General features: G+C 49.1%; 1 protein-coding gene across 1 annotated transcript in view; it reads left to right on the top strand.

The window, feature by feature from the left end:
- Positions 1 to 3,430, top strand: part of DNAH17 (dynein axonemal heavy chain 17) — a 122,322-nt gene that overhangs the window by 96,172 nt on the left and 22,720 nt on the right. The window contains exon 70 of the mRNA XM_004374107.2: positions 424 to 617. Coding sequence (XP_004374164.1) covers positions 424 to 617 — 194 coding nt within the window. The remainder of the gene's footprint in view (positions 1 to 423; positions 618 to 3,430) is intronic.

Genomic DNA, 3,430 nt, shown 5'->3' on the forward strand with positions numbered 1-3,430 from the left:
TTCAGTCCCTCAGGGAGTTTAGATGTGTCTAGGGAGCTTCCATGACCTTTCCTTGTACAAGTTGTGCTGGCTTCCCCAGTATTGTGTACTGTCTCACCCTCCACCAAGGGTTTGGTTTTTTTAATCTTTTCTGGAGCAGGGTCTTTCTCCTGCAGAGCCGTTGATGGGTTCCAACCGCTAACCTTTTGGTTAGCAGCCGAGCACTTAGCCATTACACCACTAGGGATCCTAATCCCTTAATAAGCCTCCCAGACGGAAGATGAGGTCATGTCCCTGGATTAAATTCTCCCCTCCCCCCCCCCAGGCCCCCTCCTAAGAGGCCTCTCCTGGTTGCGTTAACTGAAAGAACGCTGGTGCGGGAGGTGTCCAGCGGAACTCGGGCAGAGCTGGAGGGGTCAAGTGCACTCTCCCATGTGTCCCCAGGCCCTCTCGGAAATGGATGAGTTCAAAAACCTGGACAGTGACATCGAGGGGTCTGCCAAGCGGTGGAAGAAGCTAGTGGAATCTGAAGCCCCAGAAAAGGAGATCTTCCCCAAAGAGTGGAAGAACAAGACGGCCCTACAGAAGCTCTGCATGGTGAGGTGCATGCGGCCAGACCGCATGACCTACGCCGTCAAGTGAGTGTCCCCAGCTTCTGCCCAGGGGTGCAGTGGCTGCAGGCTCACTGCTGTCTGCTACCTCACCTGTTCCGTCCCTCTCCAAGGAAACAGATGTAGATGGGATATCAGCCACGTGCCAGTGGGCTAGGCACTCGAAGCACTTAAGTTAATCCTAACAGCTCGTTTCTCATCCCCATTTTACAGATGAAGAAAGTGAGGCCCAGGGAAGTTCAGTCTTTTGCCCAGTTAGCTCATAGGAACAGAAGCGGGATTGCAGTTCTGAGCACTCGTGAGCCCTCAGTGCCTCACAGTGTGGTGAGCGGGACACTGGCCTCTGCTCACCTGGGCTGTATGAGCCTCCAAGATTTAAAACAAAAAGTGTGGACATTTCTGACCTCCATGGACATACAGATAGATTCCTGGACACCACACTCAGAGGCCCCAGCGTTTTCATGTCTCCCGTCAAAAGACCTGAAACAGGCAGTCCGCTGAGAAGAAGCCCACCCTCCCTTCATGCTGTCGTGAGTTGTCCAGTCCACTCCGACTCATAGTTCTACTCATAGAGTACAACTGCCCCATGGGGCAGATAGGGCCCTTTTCGGATTTGGGGGGTAGAAAACAATGGCAAAGCCATCCACATTTGGGGACTTTCAACCCCTCAATGGCTGTCTTGGTCATCCAGCGCTGCTGTAACAGAAATACCACTAGTGGGTGGCTTTAACAAACAAACATTTATTCACTCACAGTTTAGGAGGCTAGAAGTCCGAATTCAGGGCATCAGCCCTAGGGGAAGGCGTTCTCTCCCTGTTGGCTCTGGGAGAAGGTCCTTGTCACTTGTCAACTTCTGTTCCTCATCTTTGTGTGGCATGGCATCTATCTTCCGCCATCTGTGCTTGCTTGCTTCTGTGCCTATCTGTTCTTTTCATATCTCAAAAGGGATTCATTTAAGACACACCCTACACTGGCATGTCCTCATTAACATAACAAAACCCTACTCCCAAATGGGATTACATCAACAGGTATAGGGGTTGATGTTATGTGTCAGCTTGGCTGGGCCATGATTCTCAGTGGATTGGCAGTTATGTAATGATGTAATCTGGCAGTTATGCAATGATGTAGCAATCCTCCGTTTTGTGATCTCTAATGTAAGGGATGTGGCCTGCATCCAATATATATATGATGCTCCGGCAAAGCTCTCTCTCCCTCTGGATCTTGCATCCAGCATGTCGTCATCTCTCACCTCCAGTTCTTGGGACTTGAGCCAGTGGCCTGCCGTATTACCTGCCAATCCTGGGTTCGTCAGCCCCTGCAGCTACATGCGTCAGGAGAAGCCTCCAGCTTGACTCCTGACCCATGAACTTGAAACTTGCCAGCCTCTACAACCACATGAGTCATTTCCTTGAGATAAATCTCCCTCTTTCTCTCTCTACATATATAAGTATAAATATAAAGCCCCTTCCTGGGACCTCCTTAAAGGACAATAGTGAAGGGAAATCCTCCCAATGGGCAGAACTTCAAGCAGTGTACTTGGTTGTTCATTTTGCTTGGAAGGCCAGATGTGTGATTATATGCTGGTTCATGGGCTGTGGCCAATGGTTTGGCTGGATGGTCAGGGACTTGGAAGGAACATGATTGGAAAATTGGTGACAAGGAAGTATGGAGAAGAGGTATGTGGATTAGACCTCTCTGAATGGGCCAAAGAAGTGAAGATATTTGTGTCTCATGTGACTGCTCACCAAAAGGTAAACTTAATAGAGGACAATTTTAACAGTCAAGTGGATAGGATGACATAGTCTGTGGAAACTGGTCGTCCTCTTTCCCCAGCTACTCCTGTCATTGCTCAGTGGGCTCATGAACAAAGTGGCCATGGTGGCAGGGATGGAGGTTATGCAGGGGCTCAGCAACATGGACTCTCACTCACCAAGGCTGACTTGGCTACAGCCACGGCTGAGTGCCCAATCTACCAGCAGCAGAGACAAACACTGAGTCCCCGATATGGTACCATTCCTTGAGGCAATCAGCCAGCAACCTGGTGGCAGGTTGGTTACATTGGACCACTTCCATCAAGGAAACGGTGGCATTTTGTTCTCACTGGAATAGACTCTTACTCTGGATACATATTTGCCTTCCCTACACATAATGTTTCTGCCAAAACTACCATCCAGGGACTCTCAGAATGGCTTATCCACCATCATGTTATCCCACACAGCATTAACTCGGATCAAGAGACTCACTTCATAGCAAATGAAGTGTGGCAATGGGCCCCAAATCATGGAATTCACTGGTCTCACCATGTTCTCCACCATCCTGTAGCAGCTGGCTTGATAGAACGATGGAATGTCCTTCTAAAGACACAATTACAGCACCAGCTATGTGCAAGTACTTTGCAGGGTTGGAGCAATGTTCTCCAGGAGGCTGTGTATGCTCTAAACCAGCATCCAACATATGGCGCTGTTTCTCTCACAGCCAGGATTCACCGGTCCAGGAATCAAGGGGTGGAAATGGGAGTGGCACCACTCACCATTATCCCTAGTGACCCACTCACAAAACTTTTGCTTCCTGTCCCTGAAACCCTATGCTTTGCAGGTCTAGCGGTCTTAGTTCCAAAGGGAGGAATGCTCCCACCTGGAGACACTACATGGATTCCTTGAACTGGAAGTTAAGAATGCCACCTGAGACATATGCACACCTATGTTCATGGCAGAATTGTTCACAATAGCAAAACGATGGAAACAACCTAGATGCCCAACAACAGATGAATGGATAAACAAACTATGGTACATACACACAACGGAGTACTATGCAACGAGAAAGAACAACAATGAATCTGT

Source organism: Trichechus manatus, unplaced genomic scaffold (assembly GCF_000243295.1).
Source record: "Trichechus manatus latirostris isolate Lorelei unplaced genomic scaffold, TriManLat1.0 scaffold00028, whole genome shotgun sequence".
In the NCBI taxonomy this organism is placed as follows: Eukaryota; Metazoa; Chordata; class Mammalia; order Sirenia; family Trichechidae; genus Trichechus; species Trichechus manatus.